The 14,062-nt window shown below is 39.4% G+C and overlaps 3 protein-coding genes across 3 annotated transcripts; all 3 read left to right on the top strand.

The window, feature by feature from the left end:
- The first annotated feature begins 234 nt into the window (after positions 1 to 234).
- On the top strand, positions 235 to 5,694 carry LOC120208887. The gene is made up of 3 exons (XM_039208020.1): positions 235 to 596; positions 1,051 to 1,274; positions 1,843 to 5,694. Exon 3 carries the CDS (start codon positions 3,909 to 3,911, stop codon positions 5,685 to 5,687), a length of 1,779 nt encoding a protein of 592 aa, XP_039063951.1. The 5' UTR covers positions 235 to 596; positions 1,051 to 1,274; positions 1,843 to 3,908; the 3' UTR covers positions 5,688 to 5,694.
- Positions 5,695 to 5,720: 26 nt separating this feature from the next.
- LOC120208865 lies at positions 5,721 to 7,145 on the top strand. Its single transcript, XM_039208005.1, has 2 exons — positions 5,721 to 6,701; positions 6,777 to 7,145. The coding sequence occupies exons 1-2, from the start codon at positions 5,721 to 5,723 to the stop codon at positions 7,143 to 7,145; spliced, it is 1,350 nt and encodes a 449-aa protein (XP_039063936.1).
- Positions 7,146 to 11,264: 4,119 nt separating this feature from the next.
- On the top strand, positions 11,265 to 13,213 carry LOC120208889 (putative lysine-specific demethylase JMJ16). The gene is made up of 4 exons (XM_039208021.1): positions 11,265 to 11,886; positions 11,970 to 12,073; positions 12,231 to 12,437; positions 12,688 to 13,213. The coding sequence occupies exons 1-4, from the start codon at positions 11,451 to 11,453 to the stop codon at positions 12,823 to 12,825; spliced, it is 885 nt and encodes a 294-aa protein (XP_039063952.1). The 5' UTR covers positions 11,265 to 11,450; the 3' UTR covers positions 12,826 to 13,213.
- The last annotated feature ends 849 nt before the right edge of the window (positions 13,214 to 14,062 follow it).

Genomic DNA, 14,062 nt, shown 5'->3' with positions numbered 1-14,062 from the left:
TTCCGCATTATAGAATTGAATATCTTATCTGGTTTTATAATGTTCCCGCAGGAGTTTGAAGATACTTTGAAGTATATAGCTAGCATACGACCAAAAGCAGAACAATTTGGAATCTGTCGCATTGTTCCTCCATCTTCTTGGAAGCCTCCTTGTCCTCTAAAAGAAAAGAATATATGGGAAAATTCTAGATTTGCTACGCGTGTGCAGAGGGTTGACAAGCTTTAGAATCGTGGTTCAATGAGAAAAATGTCAAAAGTTAATAACAATATGAGGAGGGAAAGGAGAAGATGCATGAGAATGGCTGTAGACTGTGGGTCTGATAGTGGAAATATCTCATGGGTGGAAATATCTCATGGTCTTCTGATGCTGGATTTTGTGAAGTAGAGAGGTTTGGGTTTGAACCTGGTCCATAGTTTACTCTGGATAAGTTTCATAAGTATGCCGATGATTTCAAGGTCCAATACTTTAAGAGAAAGGAAAACAATGTAGATATGAAAGGTAAAATGACCATTCTTCCAGAGCACCATGGACCTTCAGTTGAGAATATTGAGGGTGAATACTGGCGCATTGTGGAGAAAGCAACCGAGGAAATAGAGGTAAGATTTGTGCGTTCGGAAAATTCTCCTTCCTTTCTGTTGATTAATTTACTTAGCGCTGGATAGCCAGAGCTATTGAAGTAACTTTCCTGCTCCAGGAAGCTATGGTTGGACCAAAACGGAGTTTGACAAAACCTTTTTTTTATAGCTTTTCAAAAAAGCTGAAATGAGTTTTTGGAGACTAGGAAGTTCTAAATGGGAGATTCTAGGAAGTGTCACTAGGAGAAGCTGATAGACAAAGTCAATGAAGTTTCAAATGGACAAGAAACTTGTTCATAGTTAATTCAAACAATTTCATTCTGATAAAGTATTTTAGAAAACCTCACACCAACAAACTGTTTTTTTTTACATTCCAACTAGACCAATCAAACTCCAGTTGTTTTCTTATCTTTCTTTCTCTTTAAACCAGTTGCAAAGTGGAGTTGCTAATTCTTATACTCCTTTTCTTGTTTAGGTCTTATATGGGCTGATCTGGAAACTGGGGTATTTGGCAGTGGGTTTCCTAATAAGTCCAGTCAAGTTGGATTTGCATCCAGTGAGAAGTACATAAAATCTGGCTGGAACGTGAATAACTTCCCCAGGCTTCCTGGATCTGTTCTCAACTATGAAAGAAGTGATATTTCAGGGGTTCTGGTTCCCTGGTTGTATGTAGGAATGTGCTTTTCATCCTTTTGTTGGGTAAGACTTCTATGGCTATGAACTTCCTTCCCCCTTGTAATACGAGTCGAACTCTGATATTGTGTTAGCCTAACTTTTTGTTGGGTAAGACTTCTATGGCTATTAACTTCCGTTCCCCTTGCATGAGTTGAACTTGGCTCTAGTATTCTCTGATAATTTTGTGTTAGTCTAGCATGTGAAAATTGAAATTCATGTCTATTTATTTTGTTTGGGTGACTTGTTACCCCATTTGATTCTCCCATAAGTCGTGTGACTGCAATTCGGAATAATAAGAATAGTTAAGTGTGATTGCAATTTGGAACAATAAGAATAGTTAAGGGGTAGTTTTGCCTGGAAAGTGATTCCAGGATGGTACTTATGTGAAACCCTGGATGAATTTATTATGCCATCTGGCCCACAGTGCAGAAATTTTTGGGTTAGCCAACAAATGGTTCTTTTGAACTTTTGAGTTATTGAAGTCCCATTTAAGGTCATTACTCACACATGACAATATAAGGATGACCAGAGGGTGCTAATATTGCTATTCTTTTGCCATTTGTTTTATGTGGATGGGTCTGGCATGTTGAAGATCACCACCTATACTCACTGAATTATATGCGTTGGGGTGCTCCAAAAATATGGTATGGTGTCCCTGGGAAGCATGCTTCAAAACTGGAGAGGCTATGAAAAGGCATTTGCCTGACCTTTTTGGTGAACAACCTGACCTGCTTCACAAATTGGTAAGCTAAAAGATCTATAATACGGTGTTTATATTTGTAATTATTGCTAACGTTGACTTTATATAATTGTTTTGGAGTGAGTCAAAACGGTACTAAGAAGCCAAATGTATCATCATGTTTTACTAAGCTGCCCCTCCCCCTGCATAGGAAAAAAAAAGATAGCATTTTTACTTGGATCAATCCGTTTTCTTGTGGCTTGGTAAGGTCGATTCTGAGCTGAAGTTGCCTTCTAACATTCAAGGGTATATTGATCAATATCAATATATAGCAGAAATATGGAGAGAGCGAGAGTGCAGATATCCTGATGGCAAAGATAGTTTCTTGGAGGGGGTACTTGGTCTGCGTTCGTTGATAATCTTAGTAGGAGAGTGAGCAGAAGAACATTAGGGGAACATTTTAGTTATCATGGTAAAGTTATTAGGGTGTTTATTCCCTTTATTAACAATAGACCGAAATACAAGGATTGTACGTTTGCGTTCGTCCATTTTGCAAGCAAGGATCTGTGTAATGCGGTGGAGAAGATGAATAACGTCAGGGTTGACGGGAGGATAATTTCTGTGTCAGTAGCTAAATATGATAAGTTATCCGAGTTGAAGAATCGTGAAAGAGAGAGGAGGGCTCCAAAAGGGTAGAAACAGGAGAGTTGGAAGGCAGAAGGACTTCTCCAGCACAAGTGAAAGAGAAAATGGAACGGATGAGTAAGTTCCTTGATGGAAGAACTTATAGAGATACGGTAGTTGGGGTGAAAAAAGTTCTAGAGAGTCAAGTAAGCAATCAAAGGAATACTAAGGAGGAGAAGAAATCTTTGGAAGTCTTTATCCCGGTGGAAGAGAGATTATGGTTGAAATCATCACTTACTGGCATTTGCAAAGATATTTTCGAAGTAGAATTCGTGCAGAAAGCCTTACGGAATGAGGGCTTCAAGGTTAAGGTGATAAGGTGGGGATGTGCGAAGAATGCGTGTCTGGTAGTGTTTCAGTCGGTTGAAGAGAGAAAATTGCAATGGAAGAACAATGGGAAGCTCTGACGTTCTGGTTTGAAATATTGGAGCCGGTGGTGGAGGAGGGGGACATCCCATTAGCTTATTGTGCAATTTCAATGATTGGTGTCCCATTAAATTGTTGGTTTATACCGTTCTTTTCTAACTTAGCATCCAGATGGGGAAAGTTAGTGAAAATTCAAGATCAACTGCCCATAGAGTGGATTGTAGAGTGGCGCAGTTGCTACTTAGGGTTGAGAGTCCATTTGACATTCCAGAACAGATCATCATCAATACGTATGGGAGAAAGTTCATGATTAAAATTAAAGTTGACGGTGCTGAGGATTTTTTTCCCGAGTTAACTGACATGGAGGCAGAAGAAGTTGCAGAGGAACCATGGGAGGATAGCTCTTCGGATTGGAGCAATGAAGAATTGAAGAATCGGCATGAAGAGCAGGTGGGATTAAAAGAGTTGTCAGATCAGCAGAATAGGGTTGAGGAATGGGTTAGAAGTTCCCATCAAGGCAAACACACAAATACCAAGGGGGGTTTGAATTTAAACATAGGTATGGAAAATACGTTTGACTTGTGCAAAGATGTGACAGAGGTAGGTGATGTCTCCATCGAGCAGGAAAAGTCAGAAGAAGTTAATGAAGGGAGAGAAAATGGGAAAAGTCTGGGTAGTGCTTCCATTGAGCATGAAAAAGTTGACTGCGAAATCGGGCTTTATAGGGGCCCGAAAATACATATGAGGAGTGGGCTGGATCAAGAGGAGGAGAGATTAAGCAAGGATTGTTGTATTGATACATATGAGGAGTGGTGCTTACTTCTTCAAACGAGGCTTCTGGTCAGATTTTTGCAGATTCTTCGAAATCAAGAGAAAGAGAAAATATTATCAGAAGTAGAAGGGACGATAGAACTTATAGGGATGCTCTGATGTCAAATGGGATTACAAGGGGGTACAAAGAACTATTGTCTGAGGATGTCCAAAGGAGGAATGTCAAGAAAAACATTATGGAGATGCATATTCCATCAGAAAGTGCCAATTGGGTGAAGAGGTCGTTAACAGGGATTATCAAATACTCGTTTCAAGTTGAGTTCATTCGGAATGCCTTATTTAAGGAAGGCTATGATGTTCAAATTGCTAGATGGGGTTATGTTTGGAACTCTTGCGTTTTAGTTCTCAATTCCCATGAGGAGATGCTGGATTTATGGAGCAAAAAGGAAGAGGTTTTAAAACAGTGGTTTGAACGAGTGGAACCTTTACTGAATGAGGCCGGAGTTCCCATGGCCTTCTGCATGGCAGAATTAATAGGGGTTCCTTTGTTATGCTGGAATGAATCTTTCTTCGAGAAAATGGCTGGGAGATGGGGCAAAGTGGTAGGTATTCATGAGAGTACAAGGAAAAGAGAAGACCTTACAATGGCAAGAATTTTATTGAGGGTGGAAAGCCCCTTTGATGTTCCAGAGGTGATCACTCTTGGATCTTATGGAAGATCATTCAAAGTAAGTATTAAGATTGGATCAGCAAGTGAGTATTCAAGTTCGTTTTTCAGTAATTTTCCGGTGGAGGATTCCGATGAGGCATTTTCTGAAGAAATTAGGTCTGAGGAGGATGTAGACAGGTTGTTGTCAGATCATGGGGAAGGAGAGGCATGTGCAGCAAGGAAAAATCGTCTGTCAGTGGACAATTGGATTGAGCAGGGTGTGTTCAGTGGTTCTGGAGGAGTTAGTGAGAATAGACAGCTAGCAAGGCTTCCCTTAGATAGGAAAGGTATTAAATGTAGTCTGCCAGAAAGTCAAAAGGTTGGGAGTTTAAAAGTTGGTGAGTTTGCAGGTTTGGGGATTAGAAGTCAACATTATTCGGCTGATGGGTCTCAGGCCCATTCTGAAGACTCTGGGCAGTCTGGGTCAAAAGATTTTTCGGGTTTCATTTCTGGGCCAGCATATATAGTTAATAAGTTTGGGGATTTTGTGGAGAACCTTAATTTAGATGGAAAAAACAGGAAAACGTTTAAAGTATTGGAGAAGAGCCCAATTACAGAGAAGGTGGTTAATGCAGAAATAGAGGCTGAAGAAGAAAGTTTAAGGTTGGTTGAACCGGTTACAACTAATTTAGGAAACATCTCAAGGGGGAGACAGTTACACCGTTCTAGAAGAAAGGTCTCATCTGAGAGTGAGGTGCTGGAAACTAGAAGTTTGAGCAGTTGCAAAAGGGTCTATAGCAGGTCGAGGGATAGAAGATATTGGTATGGAGATTTGTTGAACTTTACGAATGAAATAGGTGGCACCAAGGTTGGGCAGAGGAAGTTGGATGTGGACTCCAGCACTGCAAAACAGATTTGTTTTTCAACAGAGCTCATTGCTGATGGGAGTCTTCTTCCTAGCTTTGTTAATGGTCTTGGGGATGGGACCGTAGAGCGGGAGATTGAAGGTTACTGTTCTGAAGGTGAATGCTTAAGACCCAAATCTGGTTTGTTAATTAGAAGGAAGAGGAGAGCTAGAAGGATCCTGTTTCGAGAAGCTCTTGACCAGGTGAGCATTGATACAACATCCTCCTCAGCTTTCTCGAGTTTATTGAAAGAAGCTGTAGAAACTTGGGAGGTTAGTAAGCTTTTGGGAGTATCTTTTAAGGAAGGGAAAGAAGCATTTTTGGAAAAAATCATAGCTCTAGAGAAAGGCTTGATTGGGATTAATCAAGGTTTGGTTGATTGAGGGTTTTGTTTGTACCTTGTTCCCTTTATGAAGATGTCAAAGTTAGTAATATGTTCATGGAATGTTAGGGGTCTGGGGAAAAATGAAAAAAAGAGGGCTGTTCAGAATTTAGTCACTAGCTTAAATCCTACTTTCCTTTGGTTGCAAGAAACTAAGACTGAAAAATTTAAGAGGTCTTTCTTTAGGAGAAGTGGGATTAATAAGCTTAAAGGAGTTTTGGAATCTCCTTCAGTTGGATCAGCGGGGGGCTTGTTGTGTTGTTGGGATGACAATATCTTTGAGTTGGAGAGTCAGTTTATTAGTAGGAGATTTATAGCTACCTTTGGTAAATTCCGGAATAAAAACTTCAGTTGTGGTTTCATTAATGTATACGGTCCAGCAGTGGAGGAAGAGAAAGCTGGTTTTTTTGAAGAATTAAGCAGTTTTCTTAGTGGACAGAATTTTCCCGTTTGTGTGGGAGGGGACTTCAATGTTTATTTACAAGAAAATGAGAAGATGGGCAGAGGCCAAAGTAGGAGCTCAATGGAGATCTTTAATGACTTCATTCTTCATACGGGCTTAATTGATCTTCCTATGAATGGGGGAAGGTTCACTTGGTGTAATAACCAAGAGAATCCCACGTTTGTAAGATTAGATCGTTTTTTGGTTGACAGTCAATTTCTAGCGTTATTTCCGGACATTTTACAGTATCTTCTACCAAGATCATTGTCAGATCACAATGCCATAATTCTTGTGAATAAAGGAGTGGACTGGGGTCAAAAACCGTTTAGAATGTTCAACTATTTGATGGATGAGGAGGGTTTTGAGGATATGGTTATTTCTTCTATTCAGAGTTCTAAGAAAAGTCAGAAGAAGGCAGGTGCTTTTAGTCTTTTAAGGAGTGCCAAACATGCAATTAAAAAGTGGTCTGGAAACAGAGATAAGTATCCAGGAGACTTGATTTCTGAGTTAGATAAGAAAATTTCGAAGATAGAGGCTGATATTCAACAAAAGCAGGGTGCTGTCGATAGTGAGGTATTAACTGAGTTGAATAATTGTAGAGCAGAATTGTAGAAGCTGCACAAGATCCAAGAGCAGATTTGGTTTCAGTATTCGAGATCTAAATGGATTGAAGACGGGGACCGCAACACTAAATACTTCCATACCTGTGCTACGGTTAGGAAGAAGAGGAATGCACTGGTGGCACTTAATTTTAGAGGAGAAATAGTTGAAGACCCAATTGCTATTAAGGACATTGTGAAGGATTATTTTTTTAAGATCTACAATAACCGATCTACTCTAGAAATTGATGAATTAAATCTGGATTTTTCCAGAATTTCTTTGGAGCAGAATCAGTTCTTAGAGCAGGAATTTTCAGAGGAGGAAGTTTGGGATGTTGTGAAGTCTTATGGAAGTAACAAAGCTCCGGGTCCGATGGCTTTAATATGGGTTTTTCAAGAGGTTTTGGCAGGTCCTTAAGGAAGATATTATGATCTTCTTTAAGAAGTTTTACTTGGGGAAGGATTGGGAACATGGAATAAATCACACTTTCATCACTCTTATTCCGAAAATTTCAAACATTGGCGGTTTGGACGATTTTAGACCTATTAGCTTAGTTGGTGGTTTGTACAAGATCCTCTCTAAATGTCTGTCAAGGAGACTTAGGAGCTGCATTTCAGATTTGATCAGTCCATGTCAATTCGCTTTTATTCCCGGTCGACAAATCTTGGATTGTTCCCTTATAGCCAATGAAGGGATTGACTTTTGGAAGAAGAATGGTTTAAAAGGACGTGTTTTTAAAGCTGATTTCAAGAAGGCATATGATACTCTTGACTGGCCTATTTTGTTCAGAATTATGAAGGAAATGGGATTTGGTTCTAGATGGATAGGGTGGATTTCGAAGTGCATCACTTCAGCAACTGTTTCAGTCTTGGTGAATGGGGTTCCAACCGAGGAAATCCCAATGGCTAAGGGTCTTCGTCAAGGTTGTTCTTTGTCTCCGTTGTTGTTTAATATAGTTGGGGAACTATTGAATTTATTGATACTTAAAGCTGTTTCAGGGGGTCTCTTTTCGAGTTTGATGATTAGAAATGAGGAGAAGAATTTTAATTTAACACATCTACAATTTGCTGACGACCTTATAATATTCTGTGGTGCGTCGAAAAAACAGATCTTGAATGTGAAGAGGGTGCTTCGAGTGTTTGAGATTATTTCTGGACTTCAGTTGAACTTGAAGAAGTGCAAATTGTTTGGGGTGAATTTAAGGGAAGAGGAAATTAAGGATTGGTCAGCTACGATTGGATGTTCAGTGGGTTATTTTCCCTCTGAATATTTGGGACTCCCTCTTGGTCCACACAGGAACTCTAACATTCTGTGGGATCCAGTGGTTCAAAGCTTCAATAAGAGGTTAGCAGGCTGGAAAGGCTCTTCTTTGTCACTGGCGGGCAGGCTGGTTTTGATTAAATCAGTCCTATGTTCACTTCCTATATACTATTTGTCATTATTTAAGGTACCAGCTTCAGTATACAAGACCCTAAACTCTATTATGTCAAATTTTTTATGGGGTGGAGGAGGTGGGAGAAAGAAAATCCATTGGGTAAGCTGGTCCAGCGTTTGTAAACCAAAAATTGAAGGAGGATTGGGAGTTCCTAATTTAAATACGATGAATAGGGCTTTATTGGAAAAGTGGGCTTGGAGGTTTGCTATTGAGAGGAAGGCGGTTTGGAGGGAAATGATTTGCACTAAATACAAATTGGATTCTTCATTGATGCAGCTTGATGGTAAGGTTTCTCCTAAATCTTCTTGGATATGGAGATCTTTGGTGAATAATCATTTTAAAGCTGATTCGATGGGCTGTAGTATCAGAAGCAATTATAGCTACAAAATTGGCAATGGGAGGAATATTCGGTTTTGGCAAGACAATTGGGCATTGGATCATCCTTTGAGGGTCATGTTCCCTAGACTATTCTCTATTGCAGTGAACAAAACTAGAAGATTATTTCAGTTTGGGGATTACAGTTCTGGGGGCTGGTTTTGGAACGTCCAGTTGAGAAGGGAGTTGAATGACTGGGAATTTGAACAATGGTCAAACTTGATGGCTGTTATTTCAGATTTTTCTGTTTCTACTGATGCGGTTGATGGACTGTTGTGGAAGGGGAATGGAGAAGGGGTTTTCAATGTTAAATCATGTGCCAATCTATATTATTCGGGTATTTCTGATTTGGAGGAAGCTAATTTTTGGAAATCTATTGTTTGGAGGGGCCTGCTGTCTCCAAGAGTGGAGACTTTTCTTTGGCAAGTTATCTTAAAGAAGCTGGCAGTGAAGACAGCTCTGGTTAAGAGAGGTGTTCAGGGCTTAAATGATTCTATGTGTCCTTTTGTAATCTAGAAGAAGAGTCTTCATCTCATCTATTTTTTCATGTTCGGTTGTTTGGCCAATATGGACTAAATTCATGGGTTATTGGAATTTTCAGTCTGTTTTTCATGAAGATGCAAAAAAATTCCTAGTAGCATGGACTAACTTAAAGACCAACTCTCTGATGTGGTCATTTATCCCTGGAGTGGTCTTATGGACAATATGGAAAATTAGGAATTATATAGTGTTTGAAGGAGGGAAGTTTGATCGAGCAGAAATATTCTATCTAGCTAGGTGCAGGCTTGCTTCATGGTTTCTAGCTAGGGAAACTCAGATTTCTATTTCCAAGGATGCTCTTATTGCCGACCCGTCCTTAGTGGATTCTTGCTCGTCTCATACTAATCGGATTTCAACTAAGGTTCCTTGGTCCCCTCCTCCAGAGGGTTTTATTAAACTTAATGTGGATGCGGCTACTTCTAGTGATTGGAAGAGGAGTGGTTTAGGTGGTGTTCTGAAAGATAGTTCTGGTTCGATTCTCGGCTCCTTCAAAGACCCTGCTGGTCCGGGACCTCCAACTTTGATGGAATTGAAAGCTATCCTAAAGGGGTTATTTTATTATGAATCTATTCGCCACAGATTTAAAGAGAGATTGATTATCGAGAGTGATAGTAAGGTGGCAATTGATTGGGTCAAGGATGTTGGTTCTTGTCCTGTCGTTTATGTTCAAGTTGTTAAGGAAATTATTCAAAAGCTTAGTGTTTATGAAGGTCTTATTAGATGGGTTAGTAGAACAGCCAATATAGAGGCGGATGTTCTAGCTAAGGCTGGTATTGGTTGAGTATTATGTTCTGTTAAGGGCTGGTTCTTTTTGGCTTTTTATCTCTAGAGGGAGATTAGACATTGTATTACTTTGTAATGTTTTAAGATTAATGAACTCCTAGGACACTCTTTTCCTCCTTCCGCTGATTAAGGAACTATTTTCAAGTTCCGTTAATCATGAAGGGGGTTTTTAGTGAGGCCTACTATTCCTATCAAAAAAAAAAAAATTTCTTGTCTGATTCAAATTTAATGTTTGATAAATTCTTTAAGTGGTTTTGGATTGGTCTGATCTCTAGAGAATCATTGATCCCAAATCTCTAATAATGTAAGAAGCTTGTGATTAGAGCTCTAAATATTTATGTGCATATTCATGCATGTTTGATCCATGCTTATTGTATATGTGCACATAGACACAACCTCATAATGCTGTTTGTGCATGCGTAAAGTTCATTTTGTACAAAATATTAATTTACCCCTGGATTTGGATTTAGTATTTAATTGCTAAACTACTTGAAGTCAAGTTTATGTTGATAAAATAAATTATATCTAGTACTTAATTTAATTTCAAATTCATAAATAGAATTCATGTTTACTAGAGTCTTGCAACAATTATTTAGTAAACTTATAGCATATAAGCAATGCTTATATTGGTTGATTTTGACCGACTTTATATATGCTTATTTCCTACAGACACGAGTTGAGATGGAGCGTCTAAGCAGGGGAACTGTTTGCAGTTCCTCTCAGGCTGTGAAAATGGAGAGCAATTTTGATGCTACCTGCGAGAGAATGCAGTATATGTTTTTTTGATTTGCACCTTTCTGCAGCAGGTTGTCATTGCTCCCCTGATAGATATGCATGCTTGAGACACGCAAAGCAGTTCTGTTCATGTGGTGGAGGTGCCACGATTTTCCTATTTCGATATGATATAAATGAATTAAATATCCTTGTTGAAGCAGTGGAAGGAAAACTAAGTGCTGTATATAGGTGCGCAGGACTAGACCTTGGGCTGGCCCTGAGTTCATATGTAACTAAGGACAATATAGGTTGTAGGTTACCCCATACCCTGGAAGGAATATCCAAAGAAGTACCAAAACCATTAGTCATTTCCTCCAAAGAACTACCAGGAGAAGATATGTCGACAAACAAAGCCTTGATTTTGTCTCAAATTTCTGCTCAGATGTTATTGCTACAAAGAAATAAACTATCAGAGGCTGCATTACCATCAAAAGATTCAAATTCTAAGTTGAAGAAAGGGGAATCAGTTATTTCTGGTTCAAGCTTAAGCATGCCTGGAGGTCAAACTACTGCAGCAAGTAGAGTGAAGAAAGCTTCAGCTCCACGAGATAATAATACCATTCTTCTTAGTGATGATGAAGGTGATGAACCTGCAAAAGCAGTTTCGGAAAGGCCAAAAGAACATTTTGTCACAGAGCATTCAGAAGACTCCATGAGGTTGGCACCATCTGGTGAAAAAGCAAGCACATGTAATTACAAGAATGAGGCTATCTTAATTACCCCTCTAACTGATGCTGCGGTTATGAATCAAAAGGATGCCGTTTCCCCTGATGTGCGGAGGACTAGTTGCTCATCTGATTATTCTCATATGAAAGATGAGTGCTGAAAACAGTATCACATCGGTTGGATCTAATCACCAGAATTTTTCTTTTCATTTACAATCTGCCACTACAGAATCTGGTAAAGGTGTTCAGGATTCTTCTAATACCACAGAGATGGATGATAACAAGAATAAACCATCGACTGTTGAAAGCAACGTTCGGCATCTGCTGCCTTTGGGAGGTGAAAAAGTTGACAAGGATAAACATGAGAAGGTGGGAACCATTGCCTCGGCAAATTTAATTGACAATACGAGAAGTAATGTAGAAAGGCCATCTTGCTCTCAAAATAATCTGGACAGAAACGTCCGGCAGAAAGGTCCTCGCATTGCTAAGGTAGTGCGTAGGATCAACTGTAATGTTGAGCCTTTGGAATTTGGAGCTATGCTCTCTGGGAAGTTATGGTGTAACAGCCAGGCCATTTTCCCAAAAGGTTTGTTGCATTGTTGTTTATAATGTCAATATGCTAAGTACGGACAGCCGGATGTACTTACTCATTTGTTCTAATGAATGCAGTATTTAAGAGCCGGGTTAGGTATTTTAGTGTTTTAGATCCAACAAATATGGCTTACTATGTCTCAGAAATTTTGGATGCAGAGAGGGATGGACCTCTGTTCATGGTAATTGAAAATTTTATTCTATCAACTATGTTTCTGTACCACGATCTTATTAACTACCCCCCCCCCCCACGTTTTCATGCTTCAATCTTGTATCATATAATGTCGGAAAAATGTTGTCATGGTGGTATGCATGGCCTTAATGTTGATTTGGTTTCAGGTATCCGTGGAGCACTGCCCCAGTGAAGTATTCGTTCATGTTTCAGCTGCCAGATGCTGGGAGATGGTGCGGCCCGTGCGGGAGAAAGTGAATCAAGAGATAGTGAAGCAACATAGACAAGGAAAGACCAACCTCCCACCATTGCAGCCTACCGGCAGCCTTGATGGCTTTGAGATGTTTGGTTTTTCTTCACTGGAAATTGTTCAGGTTAGTAGATTATGTTTTTGTAACCTCTACCTCCATTTTCCCACCATTTTATTATTGGTTTTCAAAAGTTTGGCCATACCAATACAATCTGATATTTCGCCTGGGGGAAACTATTGAATTTTAACATCGCATATAGAAGTTAGCTGCTTTGCAGTTGATATGAAAAATTTCAGCTAACTGGTTTGTTTTAACTGCTTCTCTCCCTCCCTTGATGGATTGTCTCTAACCGTATGCTTAAAACATAAACCAGGCCATTGAGGCAATTGATCGCAATCGAGTTTGTACGGAGTATTGGGACTCTCGGCCTTATTCACGGCTTCAAGTGCAGTTTCTACAACATTCTCACCCCCCTCCTAATGGCGACAACGTACTTAGAACATCCGGGTAAAAAGATAATGCAGGGCCTCCTTGGAGCAGTCCCTTGCCCGGTGAAGTAGACACACTACTCAGAGGTCTATTCAAGAAGGCAAACCCTGAAGAATTACATTCCCTGTGTAGCATCTTAAGTGACAAAAGGCCACCCATGGATGTAGACCTCGTGGCTCGATTCCTCAAAGAAGAGATTGACAGTCGTGGTCCTCGATGATCGATTTTTTTTGGTCATTTGGATTCAAGATTTGAGAGCCATTTCCCACATTTTCCCGTCTCTCTAAATATGGTTATGGTGCCATCATACAGCTTTCATTCAATCCACCATTCCTTCAGGTAGAAGAGGAAGGTGAAAAGTGTATGTAATTTACCTGTGGGATTTTTGTAACGTAAGATGAAGCTTCTGAAATTTAACATAATTTTTTGGACCGCAACTTGATCGGAATCTTTGAATTGAAATTTACAAATCTAAACTATTATAGTTTAGTATCTTTGAATTGTTCATTACCTTAATGTAATTAGTAACAAATGTTGATGACTTTGGATGTAACCGCAAGAAGCACCATATTCTTTTAAATGATTTTTTGAACACTATTTTACTAATTTTATAACCATTTGGAGCTCAGCATTTTCTAAACATTTTCTGCATTTTGTAGTTTGTTATTTTCTTAAATGATTAATGCCACTACGTAAAAGAATAACATTTGTAGTAGTTAAAGCATAGTTTTGAGTTACGTTTGGAATAATAAACGGATCGTCCTTTGCATTCAATAACACTTTGCTTGGATTCAAAAGCAAGAGAGGGATCGGACAGGTTTTCTAAGCAAAGAATTTTGAAAGTCAATCTTCTGAAGTAAGCTTTTGGCCTTTTTTTTTTCCTGGGTGATTCCAAAATTAAGAAAGCAAATGCGTATCTCTTCTTCACTCGGGAAAAGTAGTTTACTTGTTAAAACTATAAAATTTTCATCTTTCAACCTCCAAATCATCCTCTCGAGATATTAGTCGTTTTATTTTTTGTTTTGGTCCTGTAAAATGGAGTTCCAACATTTTAGCCACCATCATAAGCTAAGCTTTGTGGAGGTGGAGGTGGAGGAGAAAGACACGATTTCTTGCGTGGGGTGCTGGGATATCATTGTTGGTCCGGCGTATTTGTGTCGAGAATGTTTCGAACTTGCGATGCACAAATCATGCGCTGAATTGCCGCCTCAAATCCATAAACACACTTTTCACCCCCATCCACTCAGATTCAATTTGTT

Source organism: Hibiscus syriacus, unplaced genomic scaffold, assembly GCF_006381635.1.
Source record: "Hibiscus syriacus cultivar Baekdansim isolate YM2019G1 unplaced genomic scaffold, ASM638163v2 tig00017792_pilon, whole genome shotgun sequence".
Taxonomy (NCBI): domain Eukaryota; kingdom Viridiplantae; phylum Streptophyta; class Magnoliopsida; order Malvales; family Malvaceae; genus Hibiscus; species Hibiscus syriacus.
Note: the sequence above shows the minus strand (reverse complement) of the source record. Positions and strands in the feature narration are given on the sequence as shown.